Source organism: Thunnus albacares, chromosome 24 (assembly GCF_914725855.1).
Source record: "Thunnus albacares chromosome 24, fThuAlb1.1, whole genome shotgun sequence".
NCBI classification, from domain to species: domain Eukaryota; kingdom Metazoa; phylum Chordata; class Actinopteri; order Scombriformes; family Scombridae; genus Thunnus; species Thunnus albacares.
Genome location: NC_058129.1, coordinates 19583802 through 19601107, shown reverse-complemented (window position 1 = coordinate 19601107; position 17306 = coordinate 19583802). Strand labels below are relative to the sequence as shown.

The following is a 17306-nucleotide window of genomic DNA, read 5'->3' as shown; positions in this document are numbered from 1 at the left end:
ACTACTACTATTATTACCACTAGTACTGCATATACTACTACTATTATTACCACCAGTACTGCATATACTACTACTATTACTACCACCAGTACTGCATATACTACTACTATTACTACCACCAGTACTGCATATACTACTACTATTATTACCAATAGTACTGCATATACTACTACTATTACTACCACCAGTACTGCATATACTATTACTATTATTACCACTAGTACTGCATATACTACTACTACTACTATTACCACCAGTACTGCATATACTACTACTATTACTACCACCAGTACTGCATATACTACTACTATTATTACCACCAGTACTACATATACTACTACTATTATTACCACTAGTACTGCATATACTACTACTACTATTACCACCAGTACTGCATATACTACTACTATTATTACCACCAGTACTGCATATACTACTACTACTATTATTACCACCAGTACTGCATATACTACTACTATTTTTACCACTAGTACTGTGTGTACTACTACTATTATTACCACTAGTACTGCAGATACTACTACTATTATTACCACCAGTACTGCATATACTACTACTATTTTTACCACTAGTACTGTGTGTACTACTACTATTATTACCACTAGTACTGCAGATACTACTACTATTATTACCACCAGTACTGTGTGTACTACTACTATTATTACCACTAGTACTGTGTGTACTACTACTATTTTTACCACCAGTACTGCATATACTACTACTATTATTACCACTAGTACTGCATATACTACTACTATTATTACCACCAGTACTGTGTGCACTACTACTATTATTACCACCAGTACTGCATATACTACTACTGACATTACCACCAGTACTGTGTGTACTTCTACTGTTATTCCAACTGACACAACTACTAGTACTGGCTGTTATATACTCATTACTGGAGCTACAAGTAATACTGTCATTCCTACTGCTACAAGTACTGTAATTCTATATTACTAGCAGTACTACCATGACTTTGAAAGCTTTTTTTTAATTAATGCTGTTAAAGTTCATCAACTACTTCTGATACTTTTACTAATACTATTATTACTGCTGTTGTTACCTTTATAGGTACTACTACTATCATTAAGATAACTATTACTAGTATTACTGTTACTCCTGCTGCCTTAAACTCTTGTTATAATACTACTATGTTGCTATTAAAGTTTTCAGCTACTTTTACTACTGTTACAGTTCCTGCTGCCACTTGTGTTATTGTAAATATGGTTATTGATACTACGACAACTGACTTTCTGTCACTGGTTTTACTACCACTACTAATATACTATCAGTAGTACTAACACTACTATAAATTGTTACTTTTGAGCCTGCCTGTTTACTCTGGCATGAATATTGTGTGAAAATGACAACAAGGTTATTTATTTAAAAACTACTACTCTAAGTATCAGTGTCACAGATGCTGTTGTGTATGAATCTGTTTCTTTAGTGTTTTCAGATTTTAATGATCACTCTCTGAGAATCACAATCACCTGAAAACTCGTCTTTTATATTCAAAGACACCACAGCTTCCTGACACAGAGGGCAGACTGCAAGTCAAAGAGTTTCACTTCCGCTGTTGAGCATCGGATGAAACTTTCAGACCTCTGACTGACTTGGTATTTGCGGTTTAGATCATCAGATCTTACGCAGGACATGATGACCTTGTGAAATAGGAAGTGAAGAGCATTTTTCATTCTGTTGTTTCAGGTTGCAGCTGCGTTGGGTTTCAGACGGTTTTACTCTTGTTTCTGCTGCTGAAACTGATCATGGAGCTTCTGTGGATGATCCTGCCGGTGTTTCTGGTCTGTGCCGAGGCTGAGAATGTGACTGAGGTGAAGGCAGAGCTGGGTCAAAATGTCACCTTAAACTGCTCTGTGGAGGTTTCAGACATCTACTGGTACATGGAGATCCACAATCAGTTTAGAGTGCAGATCCTCCGCACTTTTGGTAAAACAGACGATAATCCCCACTACTGTGATCCTGAGTTCAAAACCAAATATTCAGTCCTGGAAAACAGACTTGTGATTACAAATGTCACTGCTGAGGACTTCAGGCGATACTTTTGTGCACAGAATAAAAATGGCCGCATTCGTTTTGAGGGAACTATCAGCCTCGTCTCAGGTAAGCAACACATTTTTTGAAGAACTTACTTGTGTGACACTTTAGCCAATTTTCATGATCACTTATACTCATTCTGTCTTTATGGTTGTAAAAGTTAAAGACTGACCTTTTAAATGAGACCAGGGGTTTGACTGTAAGCTAAAGGGTTGAAGAACAGTCACCGACTTATTTTGGGTCCATTATTTTTGGGGTGCCTGGTAAGAGGTTAAAGCTGGAAACTACAGGATTCACAAAGGAAAGAGTAGTTAAACGTAAGAGCTGAAGTCTGTTCTGTCCCAGTGTATCATGTAATGTTTATTGATTATAGAGGTAATAGAATGGTTGGATATGTGATTGTTGATAGATGTAAGAAATACATCGCATGTGTCACAGATACAAGTACAACCAGTGTTGTAGTACTCGGGTCCGAGACTCGAGCATCGAGAGCATTCAGACTCGGAAGTTGAAGACGAGGACTCGAACTTGTTAATTTCTAAAGAAGAACATATATCCGGTTTTTTACCGCTCAAATTTTCCACCCACAGCCGCACTATGGTTCACGTTGCGCACACAGTGCACAGAAAGCCACACACACACACCGTCGTTGGTATGGAAGTTCTTTAGCGTGAAAAAGACACAAAGCTCGCAATTTGTAATATCTTGAAGTCCAAAACAAAAAATCTTATTTAATTCTTAGAAAGAAAATCAGAATCGCTAAAAATCCAAGCAAATCGCAATCAATGCATCATGAATATTAATAATTAATTAATTAAATTAATATTAATGAAATCACAGATGTGTCATTTTTGTTTAACGTAGACCTTTTTTATGTGTATGTCAGCTCTTTGACTGTGCCAGAGAAGAGCACTGGAGCCCATCTACGAACTCGACTCAGACTCAACCTTAATGACTCAGACTCTTCTTTGGTGACTTGGACTTGGGCTCGGACTCACGACTTAGTGACTCGACTACAACAAAGTGCTTTTTGTATCATGTAACAGCAGCTGTAACCCTTCAAACAGTAGTCGAAGTTTAAATGCTGATGTCTGTTCTGTTCTATGTGTTTTGTTTTGAAATTTAGTTTATAAAGGTTAATATATGGTTGTTATTTGTCAAAAGAGACGTCTTGAACGTATAATGAAGCAGTGGTCCTCAGTACGTTTACATCATCATGTTGTTTTGGAACAAGTAAAGGCGTCTGAAACCGCCTCGACGATTGTATCCAACAACTTTTGTAGCTTTCTGAAACCAACCATCCGACAATCACCCCCACTTTAAAGGTTCAAACCGTTTCAAGCAAAGTAGTTTGTATGAGGTGTCACATCCTCGATGCCACCCACAGATCATCAGAAATGGTTTCAGTGGTAATATCTGATCATTTTGCAAATCCTAAAGGGCTTTTACATGCTCATGCATGAGTCACAAGTACGGCATTTGTTTTGACCAGGAAAACATTTAAATGAAATGATCTCATGTAGTAAACAGGAGGTTTTGTTGTTGCAAATGAGCGCCTGTTACAACTGGCCACTTTTGAAAAAACCTGCCGTCATAGCCTCCTGCCCAGGGATAGATTTCAAGTGTTTGAATTTTATCTTATTGAAATTGAACCTCGAACAACTCCTCAACTGTAAAGGCCACACATATGTGACCAACAAAGTGTGTTTTGTATTGTCTAATAGCAGCTGTAACGCCCTCTCTTCCATGTTTCCAGTGTTGGGATAGGTGTGGCTACGTCCAATTTTTGTAAGTTATCAAAACCAACAATCTGCCCTTCTATGTAATTTTTGAAACAGAGGACCTGAATCTCATTTTACTGTTGACAGTAGAGTTTGTTGTAAGTTCAAACACTCAGGTGACATCATTTACGTCCATCAGCATCTCTTCAGTTTCTTTGTTCATCTTTGTCACTTCTCTTTTTCCAGACTCCATCACTCCGTCCAACGACTCCAAAACAAACAACAACCAGCAGCCCATTCAGGGAATATGGCAGAGTCAGACGGTCCTTTTCAGCTTGTTTGCCTTTGTGTTATTGTTAATAGGTGAGTCTGTTAGTTGTTTTTTAGCCACAGAAGACTTCTGTGGTTCGCTGCACTATAAATACCAAGAGCTGCTGCATGAGCTCCTCAACGCACAGATCAAAGTTTCTGTGAGCAGAGACGACCTGCACAGCATAAAACGTCTTAATGCTGAAGTTTTTCATAAATAAACGTAAATTCAAATGAACAATTATTGAATCATTTATCACAACAGTTATTGCAGTTAGCAGTTATTTGATGAAACGATCATTTGGTTTTTTTGACTGAAATATTACAATTTCTCTCATGGATTTAGAGCAGAAGTATAGATTGCAGCTTGGTGGATGTAAAGTTTATATTCTTGGAGACGAGCGGTTTCCTCCTGATTGTGACTCACCTGACGCTCTGTTGGCAGGTTCATCTTTTACATATCTGTATCTGAAGAGAAACGACTCCAAATGCCAGGTGAATGAACCTTCACCTTTGACCTCTGGGAACCCAGAGACACCAGAGGTAAACACACTGCTGCTGTTAATACTGATATTACTGATGTCATATGCTACTGCTAATACTGTTACCACTAGTACTTCTTCTATTACTGCTAATAAAACAATTGCTGTTACTGTGTCTGTACTGTTGCTACTACTATTATTTCCACTGCTACTACTTTTACAAACACTACAACTGCTACTACTGCTGGACTTTATTACATCATTTTGTACCACACACTTGCTCCTTTCTTATTCTACTACTGGTAATATTCCAATAGTCTAATAGTATAGTGTGAAGTAGTATTCCTACCTGTGTACTCTATAGGTGGGGAGCTGGATGTTTCTTTTAATTGCATCTGATTATGATGAGTTCTGCTGTATTTGCACCTGCATTGATTAGAGTTTTTCCTGATCCAGGCACAGAAGACATGTGTTCACCAGGTGGAGACGGGATCTGACAGTGTTTTTAACACCACCTGTGTATACCTTATATCCTCAAATAAAAGACAGTAGTCAATTAAAAGCTGGGTCTGTGATAATGGCCGGGGGCGGTCGATATGAACAAAGAAAGTCCGGCTCCAAAAACAGGCCGGGGAAGAAAAAAGGGTGGATAAACTCCTGGTGGTGCCTGTTATATAATATGCATGCCAGTTAAGCTTAATGTACATTTCCACTGCTATAACTGAATAACTGCTATTTTCAACATGTTGTTGTTCTGGATTACTCATTTAAAGTATTATTTCAGTCACTGTGTGTTTTGTTCCTCATGATCTCTTGTTTCCAGAAGTGCTGTCGCTTTGACAAACATGCCAAACTCTGTTTATAATTCTTGATATTTTAAAAGTTTCCTCACTGAATATAAGAGATGAATGCTGGTTTTTAATGATTTTTCAGTCTTTTTAGCTGATCTATAGTTCAGTACTATTCTTGGACTTGCTGGGCCTGATTCCAACAGTTTGAGCCGCTGACTGCCACCGTTTCAACATGGCTAGCGGAGCTAACGGCTAACCTCCACTCTATAAAAGCCTATATTGTATGTTATTGTATTTTGTGAAGTACCTTGTAACTCTGGTTTTAAAAGTGCTATAGAAATAAAGTTTATTATTATTATTATATTTGTTAATGTCTCAGCCAACTGTAGTTTGTAGTAACATACAAGTGCTACAACATGGCTGTAGCTACATTTGAAGTACCGTTGAGTGTAAGGGGCTGAATTTTCCACAACACAGTAGAGAGCGAACAGAAGCAGATCAGAAACAAGGAGGCTTCGTACTAAAATATAAGCAAATATACTTATCAAACAGAGGCAATTAGAGATAAAGTCCTCTCTCTAATATAAGACTGCTTCCAATAATAATAATATGCCTGGTGCCCTCTGCAGTTGAGGTAAATAAAGGCCAGTATTAGAGGAAATATGGTAAATTAATGAGTAACTTTATACATTCATTAGCAGAATGCTTGTTTTTCATCAACAACATGGAAGGAGGGCTGCAGGCGGCTTATTGTGCTTCAGGTCCTTAACTTTATGTTAATACTATGCATTTATTTAGTGTTGTAACCTTTTCTAGATTATAATTGTAATATGTACATACATTTTTGAGTGTGTCAAGTTTCTTCTCATCTGAACTGTAAATGTAAGGTTACAGGGAGCCATATGTCTCACAGAGTTTAAGGACAATCTGTGTTATTGGATATTAAAAATCAGCTTAATCAGAGTATTTATCCATAAACCAGTTATAAATGTTCTTTTCATCCACTTCAGGACAATAACTGCACAATGAAAGTCTGAAGAAAAAACTCACCTGCAACTTAAAACACATCCAGATTAGATTTTCTGCCAGTAGGCCAAAAGTTTTCATTTTCATCTTAAATTAATAAAAGAGCAAAGAACATTTGTTCAGTATTTTCAAACAATATTGAAACTTGAGTGATAAAACGAACATGTTTCTGTTGTAAATGAATAATACTGAGTGTAAACAGCTGAGTGTTGCAGCTGTTGACTGAAGTTTGTTTTATTCTGAAATAAAATCTGAAAGTGAAGTTGAGTGTTTGTGTTTGTGACTGGAGAGTTTTCAGCAGTAACGACTTTCTGACACTAGATGGAGCCACTTCATCACCATTAAACTGTTACTGTTATTACCAGTACTGCATATACTACTACTATTACTACCACCAGTACTGCATATACTACTACTATTATTACCACCAGTACTGCATATACTACTACTATTATTACCACCAGTACTGCATATACTACTACTATTACTACCACCAGTACTGCATCTACTACTATTATTATTACCACCAGTACTGCATATACTACTACTATTATTACCACCAGTACTGTGTGTACTACTACTATTATTACCACTAGTACTGCATATACTACTACTGACATTACCACCAGTACTGTGTGTACTTCTACTGTTATTCCAACTGACACAACTACTAGTACTGGCTGTTATATACTCATTACTGGAACTACAAGTAATACTGCCATTCCTACTGCTACAAGTACTGTAATTCTATGTTACTAGCAGTACTACTATGACTTTGAAAGCTTTTATTGATGCTGTTAAAGTTACTACATCAACTACTTCTAATACTTTTACTAATACTATAAGTACTGCTGTTGTTACCTTTATAGGTACTACTACTATCATTAAGATAACTATTACTAGTATTACTGTTACTCCTGCTGCCTTTACTCTTGTTATAATACTACTATGTTGCTAAAAGGACAGAACTCCTCATGCACAGCCAGTATTTTCAGACAGGTGCTGGTCGGTCGCAGGAACGTCTAAGGTGAAAATCAAAATTAACCACACTGTAATGACTCATCTGTGACTTTATTGGGAGCGAACAACGCGTTTTGCCTGTAGCTTCTTCAGGTTCGCTCAGTACAACTGCTGAGTACTCACAGCTGTGATAAATACATCTGAGTCACATGACTCATTATCACAGTCTTCATTTTCTCAAAGTGAACATTTTACAAAGGGCACGACAATAAAAATATATACATATTACAAAAAACATGACAAGTTACAAGAATTACACCATTTTATATAATTAAACTTCATGACCTCTGATAAACAACTGACTGAATACGATGAGCTAATTTCTTTAGCAGAATGGACTACAGGTCCTACAGCTGTCCCTCTACATCACTAAATGGGGACCTAGTGGCTCATCTCTCCCTAAGAGTCCAAATAGCCTGTGGAGAGAAATACAAGTTAATATTTACATATCTCAGACGAAAACTCAAATCCTGTGTTTCATAAAGTTAACATACTCTGGTATGTTAACTGGTGTTCAGCAACTCTTAGTTTGAGATGGCCAAACAAAGTGCCATCTCAAACTAAGAGTTGCTGAACATAAGGCTGCCGTTAGAAATGGTAATATGGATTATGCCATTGCTAGACACTACAAGGAGAAAAACCATGGGTCGGCTACTTCCCTCAAATTTATCGGCATTGAAAGAGAGCGACCCAATCCAAGAGGTGGTAACTTGATTAACCAGCTCTTAAAAAGGGAGGCATTTTGGATTTATGAACTGAATACTATTGAACCTTATGGACTTAATGAAACACAGGATTTGAGTTTTTGTCTGAGATATGTAAATATTAACTTGTATTTCTCTCCACAGGCTATTTGGACTCTTAGGGAGAGATGAGCCACTAGGTCCCCATTTAGTGATGTAGAGGGACAGCTGTAGGACCTGTAGTCTATTCTGCTGAGGAAATTAGCTCATCGTATTCAGTCAGTTGTTTACCGGAGGTCATGAAGTTTAATTATGTCAAATGGTGTAATTCTTGTAACTTTGTGCAACATTAATCATGTTTTTTGTAATATGTATATATTTTTATTGTCATGCCCTTTGTAAAATGTTCACTTTGAGAAAATGAAGACTGTGATAATGAGTCATGTGACTCAGATGTATTTATCACACCTGTGAGTACTCAGAAGTTGTACTGAGCAAACCTGAAGAAGCTACAGGTCAGTCACAGTAGAGTCATTACAGTGTGCGGTGGTTTATTTTGATTTTCAACTACTATGTTGCTATTAAAGTTGCTTTTACTACTGTTACAGTTACTGCTGCCACTTGTGTTATTGTAAATACGGTTATTGATACTACGACAACTGAAACAAGGTTATTTAAATAATACTACTCTGTCACAGATGCTGTTGTGTATGAATCTGTGTCTTTAGTGTTTTCAGATTTTAATGATCACTCTCTGAGAATCACAATCACCTGAAAACTCGTCTTTTACATTCAAAGACACCACAGCTTCCTGACACAGAGGGCAGACTGCAAGTCAAAGAGTTTCACTTCCGCTGTTGAGCGTCGGATGAAACTTTCAGACCTCTGACTGACTTGGTATTTGCGGTTTAGATCATCAGATCTTACGCAGGACATGATCACCTTGTGAAATAGGAAGTGAAGAGCATTTTTCATTCTGTTGTTTCAGGTTGCAGCTGCGTTGGGTTTCAGACGGTTTTACTCTTGTTTCTGCTGCTGAAACTGATCATGGAACTTCTGTGGATGATCCTGCCGGTGTTTCTGGTCTGTGCCGAGGCTGAGGATGTGACTGAGGTGAAGGCAGAGCTGGGTCAAAATGTCACCTTAAACTGCTCTTTGGCGGTTTCAAACATCTACTGGTACATGGAGATCCACAATCAGTTTAGAGTGCAGATCCTCCGCACTTTTGGTAAAACAGACGATAATCCCAACTACTGTAATCCTGAGTTCAAAACCAAATATTCAGTCCTGGAAAACAGACTTGTGATTACAAATGTCACTGCAGAGGACTTCAGGCGTTACTTTTGTGCACAGAAGAAAAATGACCGCATTCGTTTTGAGGACACTATCAGCCTCGTCTCAGGTAAGCAACACATTTTTGAAGAACTTACCTGTGTGACACTTTAGCCAATTTTCATGATCACTTATACTCATTTTGTCTTTATGGTTGTAAAAGTTAAAGACTGACCTTTTAAATGAGACCAGGGGTTTGACTGTAAGCTAAAGGGTTGAAGAACAGTCACCTACTTATTTTGGGTCCATTATTTTTGGGGTGCCTGGTAAGAGGTTAAAGCTGGAAACTACAGGATTCACAAAGGAAAGAGTAGTTAAACGTAAGAGCTGAAGTCTGTTCTGTCCCAGTGTATCATGTAATGTTTATTGATTATAGAGGTAATAGAATGGTTGGATATGTGATTGTTGATAGATGTAAGAAACAGTTATACATTGCATGTGTCACAGATACGAGTACAACAAAGTACATTTTGTATCATGTAACAGCAGCTGTAACCCTTCAAACAGTAGTCAAAGTTTAAACGCTGATGTCTGTTCTGTTCTATGTGTTTTGTTTTGAAATTTAGTTTATAAAGGTTAATATATGGTTGTTATTTGTCAAAAGAGACGTCTTGAACGTATAATGAAGCAGTGGTCCTCAGTACGTTTACATCATCATGTTGTTTTGGAACAAGTAAAGGCGTCTGAAACCGCCTCGACGATTGTATCCAACAACTTTTGTAGCTTTCTGAAACCAACCATCCGACAATCACCCCCACTTTAAAGGTTCAAACCGTTTCAAGCAAAGTAGTTTGTATGAGGTGTCACATCCTCGATGCCACCCACAGATCATCAGAAATGGTTTCAGTGGTAATATCTGATCATTTTGCAAATCCTAAAGGGCTTTTACATGCTCGTGCATGAGTCACAAGTATGGCATTTGTTTTGACCAGGAAAACATTTAAATGAAATGATCTCATGTAGTAAACAGGAGGTTTTGTTGTTGCAAATGAGTGCCTGTTACAACTGGCCACTTTTGAAAAAACCTGCCGTCATAGCCTCCTGCCCAGGGATAGATTTCAAGCGTTTGAATTTTATCTTATTGAAATTGAACCTCGAACAACTCCTCAACTGTAAAGGCCACACATATGTGACCAACAAAGTGTGTTTTGTATTGTCTAATAGCAGCTGTAACGCCCTCTCTTCCATGTTTCCAGTGTTGGGATAGGTGTGGCTACGTCCAATTTTTGTACAATTTTTGTAAGTTATCAAAACCAACAATCTGCCCTTCTATGTAATTTTTGAAACAGAGGACCTGAATCTCATTTTACTGTTGACAGTAGAGTTTGTTGTAAGTTCAAACATCATTTAAGTCCGTCAGCATCTCTTCCGTTTCTTTGTTCATCTTTGTCACTTCTCTTTTTCCAGACTCCATCACTCCGTCCAACGACTCCAAAACAAACAACAACCAGCAGCCCATTCAGGGAATATGGAGTCAGACGATTCTTTTCAGCTCGTTTGCCTTGAACGGCCTCCTCGTGTTATTGTTAATAGGTGAGTCTGTTAGTTGTTTTCAGCCACAGAAGACTTCTGTGGTTCGCTGCACTATAAATACCAAGAGCTGCTGCATGAGCTCCTCAACGCACAGATCAAAGTTTCTGTGAGCAGAGACGACCTGCACAGCATAAAACGTCTTAATGCTGAAGTTTTTCATAAATAAACTTAAATTTAAATGAACAATTATTGAATCATTTATCACAACAGTTATTGCAGTTAGCAGTTATTTGATGAAACGATCATTTGGTTATTTTGACTGAAATATTACAATTTCTCTCATGGATTTAGAGCAGAAGTATAGATTGCAGCTTGGTGGATGTAAAGTTTATATTCTTGGAGGCAAGCGGTTTCCTCCTGACTGTGACTCACCTGACGCTCTGTTGGCAGGTTTGTGTTTAACATCTCTGTATCCGAAGAGTAAGACATCCAAATGCCAGGTGAATGAGCCTTCATCTCTGACCTGTGGGAACCCAGAGGCACCACAGGTAAACACACTGCTGCTGGTAATACTGACATTACTGATAATGCTACTGCTAATGCAACTATGAGTTACTTCTACTGCTATCACTGCTGTTACCACAGTTGACACTACTGCTGTTACCAGTGCTACCACTACTGCTGTTACCAGTGCTACCACTACTGCTGTTACCACTGCTAACACTACTGCTGTTACCACAGCTAACACATCTGCTGTTACCAGTGCTACTACTACTGCTGTTACCAGTGCTACCACTACTGCTGTTACCAGTGCTACCACTACTGCTGTTACCACAGCTAACACTACTGCTGTTACCACTGCTAACACTACTGCTGTTACCAGTGCTAACACAACTGCTGTTACCAGTGCTACCACTACTGCTGTCACCACTGTTAACACTAATGCTGTCACCACTGCTACCACTACTGCCGCTACCACAGCTAACACTACTGCTGCTACCACTACTGCTGCTACCTCAGCTAACACAACTGCTGTTACCAGTGCTAACACTACTGCTGTCACCGCTGCTAACACTACTGCTGTTACTGCTGCTAACACTACTGCTGTTACCACTGCTAACAATACTGCTGTTACCAGTGCTAACACAACTGCTGTTACCAGTGCTACCACTACTGCTGTTACCACTGTTAACACTAATGCTGTCACCACTGCTACCACTACTGCTGCTACCACAGCTAACACTACTGCTGCTACCTCTACTGCTGCTACCTCAGCTAACACAACTGCTGATACCAGTGCTAACACTACTGCTGTCACCGCTGCTAACACTACTGCTGTTACTGCTGCTAACACTACTGCTGTTACCACTGCTAACACTACTGCTGTCACCGCTGCTAACACTACTGCTGTTGCCACTGCTAACACTACTGCTGTCACCGCTGCTAACACTACTGCTGTTACCGCTGCTAACACTACTGCTGTCACCGCTGCTAACACTACTGCTGTCACCGCTGCTAACACTACTGCTGTTACCGCTGCTAACACTACTGCTGCTACCACAGCTAACACAACTGCTGTTACCAGTGCTAACACTACTGCTTTTACCGCTGCTAACACTACTGCGCTCAACACTGCTAACACTACTGCTGTCAACACTGGTAACACTACTGCTCTCTACACTGCTAACACTACTGCTGTTACAGCTGCTAATACTACTGCTCTCAACACTGCCAACACTACTGCTGTCACCGCTGCTAACACTACTGCTATTACCGGTGCTAGCACTACTGCTGTCACTGGTGCTAACACTACTGCTGTTGCTGGTGCTAACACTACTGCTGTCACCACTGCTAACACTACTGCTGTTACCAGTGCTAACACTACTGCTGATACCAGTGCTAACACTACTGCTGTTACCAGTGCTAACACTACTGCTGTCACCACTGCTAACACTACTGCTGTTACCAGTGCTAACACTACTGCTGTTACCAGTGCTAATAGGCTACTACTGCTGATACCAGTACTAACACTACTGCTGTCACCACTGCTAACACTACTGCTGATACCAGTGCTAACACTACTGCTGTCACCACTACTAACACTACTGCTGTCACCACTGCTGTCACCACTGCTAACACTACTGCTGTTACCAGTGCTAATACTACTGCTGATACCAGTGCTAACACTAATGCTGTCACCACTGCTAACACTACTGCTGCTACTACTGTTGACACTATCGTTGTCACTAGTCTCTTTTACACCTTTTCTTCTTCCTTATTCTACTACTGCTAATAGTATCATCAGTAGTACTACTCATGTACTGTACTGTATACTTTACATTGTGTATTTCAGTATGAGGAGATCGAGCTGAGAGTCCCTCCAGCTAATGCTCAAATGGACTGTATTTATTACAAGGTTCAGCTTCCTCATTCCATGCTGCCACAACACTGACAGAGCCTGAACACCTAGACGTTATCTGGACACCTGGACGTTACCTGGATGTTACATGAACACCTGGACGTTACCTGAATATCTAGACATTATGGGGTCACCTGGACATTACCTGAACACCTGGACATTACCTGAACACCTGGACGCTAGTCCACTCACCTGTAGCACGCTATATATGTTGACATTCAAGCAGTTTCCAAGAAGTGAGAGGATTCTCTGCTGAACTACCTCAAAGCAACAATCTGCAGTACAAAAAGGGTTTATTCTTACAGTCCAGGTGTGCCCAACACCTCACTGTGAGACACACCTGGACTGTTTTTGAACTGATGGAAGGTTTTCTTTGAGTGAAGCCATGACAGTGGAGAAAATATAGAAAATCTGATGAATATTAAGGCAGTTAAACTTTTTTTTTTGAGGTCCAAGCATGGAGAGACTCTGCAGCAACTTTCAACCAAACCTGGTCAGGTAGGGAGGTAGGTTTAAGGTGGTTTAACATTTACAGTGGCTGAGCCAGAGTTTATGATGGTATTGTGATCATGCTATTTTTAATTTATGAAAAACTTGGAGTTATGTGTATGTTTATTTATTTTTTCTTTCTTTGTAACTCTGGATGACTCAAACAATTATGGAACAATAACACCTGTCAAAAAACTCTTAAGATTCAATCATAACTGCTACATCTGTGAAAATGTCACCAAAATGTAGGAAAAACAGAGAAGAATCTTTTATATAGTGGCCAAATGATAAGTTTATTATTCTGTGAAATTCATGGAAACAGATTTCTGCAAGGAAAAGAAAAATAAACGGATAAAAAAGGTTGTTATGATAAGTTAATATACTCAAAGTGGAAAGTAAGGTAAGTTAAAATAATAATTTTTATAATTAAAATAATTTATGAGATACTCATAAATTATTGAGTATTATAATCGTACATATGTACCGTACGTATTATAATCAAACAAAAGTTTGTTTTATCATTTATTAAAATGAGATACTAAGTCATAATCATGTTATTATACATAATTATAAATAATAATTATTTTGTAAGTAGTTATTATGAGAAAATACATCAAACTTTTGGATTTTTCTTTTAATAGTCAGAATTATGGGATTAAAAAAGTCACGATTTTGAGATAATGAGTCAAACATTTGACTCACTAAGTCTATTTTACTTAATAGTAAGTTAAAATTGTGACTTAATATCCCATAATTTATATTTTTTATTCATATAATCATTTTGATTTACCATGATGATATTTTATTTTTGTCATTGTAAGAATTTTATATATGATTTTTATTTTCCTGTCAGAAATTGGCTTCTATAAGAATAACTTGTAAAACACTTAAAAAATTAAACATTATAGTCGGATATCATGAAAATTGCTCTGCATCATGTTTGGTAATAGTAGTAATTTCTTACGTGGTTTAAAAATTTATAAGTGTAATTGTTTTAGATGTTTCTCCACTTCTGATATACTGTGAACTACTACCATGTTTCAACTGTTTATTGATTACTGTAACTGACTCACTGATCAGTGGAGGACTAAAGCTTGTCAGTTGGTTATTGTGACAATAAATATACTAAAAGTCAGTGTCACATCAATTTGTTATTCTAGTTTTGTGAGTTTATTTTCCTCCTAAAGCTGCTGTCCGCCTCACAACCGTCAAACAACTGTCAGCATTGGTTTCTTTTATCTATGACCGCCATCTTCTTCTGACCAAGCAGTTTTATCTGCATGAGTCAGTTTTGTCGTTCCAGTTCCAGAGAATTTGTTGGATTCATGTGAGTAAATTGAGGGAAACATTTGCGTTACGTTCAGTCTGATTAACCTGAAAACTGAGCCTTGTGGTCAAATCACTTCGGGGTCTTGTGGGATGTGGGAGCGTTCAAAGTGTTTGTATCTTTGCTTCCTGTTTCTTCTCAAAGCTGCAACCACAGACTCACTGCTATTTGACTTCAAACTGTACACATCAGATTAATGCTGGTGCATTTTCATGTCAGTTTGTACAGATTTCTAGTGACGTCCTGAATGAGCCTGATGCTCTGCAACTTTTAAAGTTTAAGTCTCAGTTCTTGATGATGTGATGGCTTCTTGGTTCGTCATATGTCATCACTCCGAAGAACACAAGTCATTGCTCTAAAGTGTACTTCTTCAATTTTTAAGGAAACTGTGGTGTTGGTGATTGAGTTGATTATTCGCTCTGTCACTCTTTCTAAATTTCAACCACTAAGTCTAAAACATGTCACAGTTTGATAAAATGGTTCCTGTTCCCATCAGTGCTGCGTAGTCTGTGGCTTAGACCTTCTAGACTTAAGTTGGCAAACTCTTCAGGGTGTGTTTTTCATTATCCGGCAGTGTTTAACCCAACTGTTCAACTACTTAAGTAACAGCCATCCATTAAGTGATTATCCCACAACTGAATGGAAAGTCTTTTGTAATTCGTACAAAACTAAAAGCCATTTTTTACATCCCCGTTTCCAACCTCTGTGACCTACAAAATACATGTATGTGGTGGTAAAGAAAGTAAAGTAAAAGCATTAATATGTCTATTAAAGCTCCTCTTATAAATGACCTGCGTCTCAGTTCCCCAAAGGTTTGTTTTGGGTCAAATGAAGTCTTCAGGGGAAATGCCAGGATTACGTTCTCCTTCATGAAAACCCTGTTTCCCAGAAACTATATGTATTTACAACTAAATTGCATCAACAAATATGTTTTTGTAGAAAATAATGTTGAGTCATGTGTTTGGCAAGTTGCAAAAATGATATAGAGCATATGAGTGAAATGTTAAGGTACAACATATTTTATATTTTATATCTATATTGTTAACCTTTTAATAAACTTTTAAAACTTGTATTGTTATGTTTAGACACTGGCAGCACTTGGTTGAGGTCAAAGAAATGTCCCGTGTCGTTCAGTGCCATATAAATGTACCGTAGCTTCATTCATTCGCAAAAAACACTTCCTGTGAACGTAATCCAGTCAGAAATTTCTAAAACTTTCAAATACAAATTCACTTTACAACTTGATCTGTTCAGCTTGTTTTTGCATCGTGTCCCATAGTGGGTTAAATGACATCAGGTGACACATTTACTGTAGAGAAATAACACTTTAAACAGCTGTTCTTTACAATTTCCCAAAGTCAGAAATGAATCTAGAAAACACACCACCACCACCATACTTTTACACCTTTTCTTCTTCCTTATTATACTACTGCTAATAGTATCATCAGTAGTACTACTCATGTACTGTACTGTATACTTTACATTGTGTATTTCAGTATGAGGAGATCGAGCTGAGAGTCCCTCCAGCTACTGCTCAAATGGACTGTATTTATTACAAGGTTCAGCTTCCTCATTCCATGCTGCCACAACACTGACAGAGCCTGAACACCTAGACGTTATCTGGACACCTGGACGTTACCTGGATGTTACATGAACACCTGGACGTTACCTGAACACCTGGATGGTGACACATTTACTGTAGAGACATAACACTTTAAACAGCTATTCTTTACAATTTCCCAAAGTCAGAAATGAATCTAGAAAACACACCACCATCACCATACTTACTTTCTTTAACACATGAAGAAGACATAATCAAAGTTTCTCAACTTTTTCTCACAACTGAAATTCTGACTCCCAGTATTTTAAATCACTTTTTTAATCTAGCAAGTAGCGAGTAATCTGCCTCACCCAAGGACGCTACACCTGGAGGCACAACCAGGTCCTTCAACAACTGGCGCTAGTGCTGGAGGACAGGAGGACAAACAACAACTGCTGGCTTCTAAAAACACCCTGGCCTTTGAGCCAGCAGGAAAGGGACCAAACAGGTCAACTGCAGGAAAAGAATCAAGCCCACCGGATACAGCCTGGGATTGGAAGATGGTCGATCTAGACCAGGAGCTCACCTTCCCACCGGAGATCATTACAACCAGTC

The 17306-nt window shown here is 38.4% G+C and overlaps 2 protein-coding genes and 1 long non-coding RNA gene across 4 annotated transcripts; all 3 read left to right on the top strand.

Annotated features, from left to right (window-relative positions):
* Positions 1-1679: 1679 nt before the first annotated feature.
* On the top strand, positions 1680-4330 carry LOC122976638. Its single transcript, XM_044345218.1, has 2 exons — positions 1680-2145; positions 4047-4330. Exons 1-2 carry the CDS (start codon positions 1791-1793, stop codon positions 4328-4330), a joined length of 639 nt encoding a protein of 212 aa, XP_044201153.1. The 5' UTR covers positions 1680-1790.
* A 210-nt stretch (positions 4331-4540) lies between these two features.
* On the top strand, positions 4541-5215 carry LOC122976151. The gene is made up of 2 exons (XR_006400838.1): positions 4541-4652; positions 5048-5215. It is a non-coding gene; the product is annotated as an uncharacterized LOC122976151 (long non-coding RNA).
* A 3776-nt stretch (positions 5216-8991) lies between these two features.
* On the top strand, positions 8992-16817 carry LOC122976105. Of its 2 annotated transcripts, none has more exons than XM_044344405.1 (4): positions 8992-9513; positions 10851-10976; positions 11367-11464; positions 16648-16817. In XM_044344405.1, exons 1-4 carry the CDS (start codon positions 9159-9161, stop codon positions 16744-16746), a joined length of 678 nt encoding a protein of 225 aa, XP_044200340.1. In that variant the 5' UTR covers positions 8992-9158; the 3' UTR covers positions 16747-16817. The 2 variants fall into 2 exon arrangements, with proteins under 2 accessions (XP_044200340.1, XP_044200339.1); XM_044344404.1 differs by lacking the exon at positions 16648-16817 and adding an exon at positions 13270-13609.
* Positions 16818-17306: the final 489 nt, after the last annotated feature.

Coding starts and splice junctions, on each gene's coding strand:
- LOC122976638 (XM_044345218.1), top strand. CDS start 1,791: ATGGAGCTTCTGTGGATGATCCTGCCGGTGTTTCTGGTCTGTGCCGAG. Junction 2,146..4,046: donor AACTATCAGCCTCGTCTCAG/GTAAGCAACACA, acceptor CTCTTTTTCCAG/ACTCCATCACTCCGTCCAAC.
- LOC122976105 (XM_044344405.1), top strand. CDS start 9,159: ATGGAACTTCTGTGGATGATCCTGCCGGTGTTTCTGGTCTGTGCCGAG. Junction 10,977..11,366: donor CCTCGTGTTATTGTTAATAG/GTGAGTCTGTTA, acceptor CTCTGTTGGCAG/GTTTGTGTTTAACATCTCTG. Junction 11,465..16,647: donor GGAACCCAGAGGCACCACAG/GTAAACACACTG, acceptor TGTGTATTTCAG/TATGAGGAGATCGAGCTGAG.